Genomic DNA, 860 nt, shown 5'->3' with positions numbered 1-860 from the left:
TCGCTCCGCAGTCGCGCACACTCCCGTGGCTGTAACAGTTTATTGGCAGCCCGGAGGGGCGAAGGCACCGCGGGGGAGGGAGTTCAGCCCGAGACATGCAGAGGACGGGGAGCCCTGGGGCGAGGCGGGCGGGCTCGGGGGCCGGTGGGCGTCACATCCAGCCCTTAAATAAATAGTATATACAGCGGGGGGCCGGGCGCGGCGGGGCCGTGGGGGTCCCGGCGGGGTCACAGGTCGGAGCAGCGGTCCTGCTTGCTGTAGTGGTCGAACTGGTTCTTCCAGTGCACCATGTAGGAGCTCCAGCGGTGGAACTCGGCCTTCCACTGGCGCTCCGCCTCGTCCAGCGTGTCTGCGTCCGGCGCCCGGCAGAGGCGGGGAGGACGACACGGAAGCCAGGGAACGGACACGGGGGCGCGAGTGCAGGGAGGAGACGTGGAGAAGTGCGGGGGCCACGTGGCGCGGCGGAAGGCGGATCAGGAGGACGGGCGAGGGCGGAAGACGAGAGGGAAGCAGCGGGCAGAGGCGGGGCCGGAGAGGACAGCGGGAGGGAGGAGAGATGGCCGGCAGGCGGGCGGGGGGAGAGCGGGGGTACGTGGGTTGGCGGGGGAAGAGAAGAGACAGAGAAGGTTGGCGGTTACAGCCCCAGCGCGGGGTGCCGTCCGGCCCCGGTCCTCCCTCTCCCCCCGCACCAGGCTCCGGCGCCAAAGGACGACTTCAGCTGCGAGTGCTGACTCGGCGTGAGCGGCAAAGGCGTGCGCGTCCCTGAGACGGGCGGGAGGCCACCCTCCGCCCGGATCCCGCCCTGCCCAGCGGCGGGAGGGGCGGCGGGGCGGCGGTCCCTGAGTGGGGCCCTCCCCCCG

At 72.1% G+C, this 860-nt stretch overlaps 1 protein-coding gene across 1 annotated transcript in view; it reads right to left on the bottom strand.

Moving 5' to 3' along the window:
- Positions 1 to 227: 227 nt before the first annotated feature.
- ACHE (acetylcholinesterase (Cartwright blood group)) overlaps positions 228 to 860 on the bottom strand; it is a 3,576-nt gene continuing 2,943 nt past the window's right edge. Inside the window, exon 3 of the mRNA XM_021707680.1 lies at positions 228 to 386. Coding sequence (XP_021563355.1) covers positions 228 to 386 — 159 coding nt within the window. The remainder of the gene's footprint in view (positions 387 to 860) is intronic.

This window comes from Carlito syrichta, unplaced genomic scaffold, assembly GCF_000164805.1.
Source record: "Carlito syrichta isolate Samal-C Ts95f unplaced genomic scaffold, Tarsius_syrichta-2.0.1 Scaffold123375, whole genome shotgun sequence".
Taxonomy (NCBI): Eukaryota; Metazoa; Chordata; class Mammalia; order Primates; family Tarsiidae; genus Carlito; species Carlito syrichta.
The sequence above is the reverse complement of the archived record's forward strand: the minus strand, read 5'-3'. Positions and strand labels throughout refer to the sequence as shown.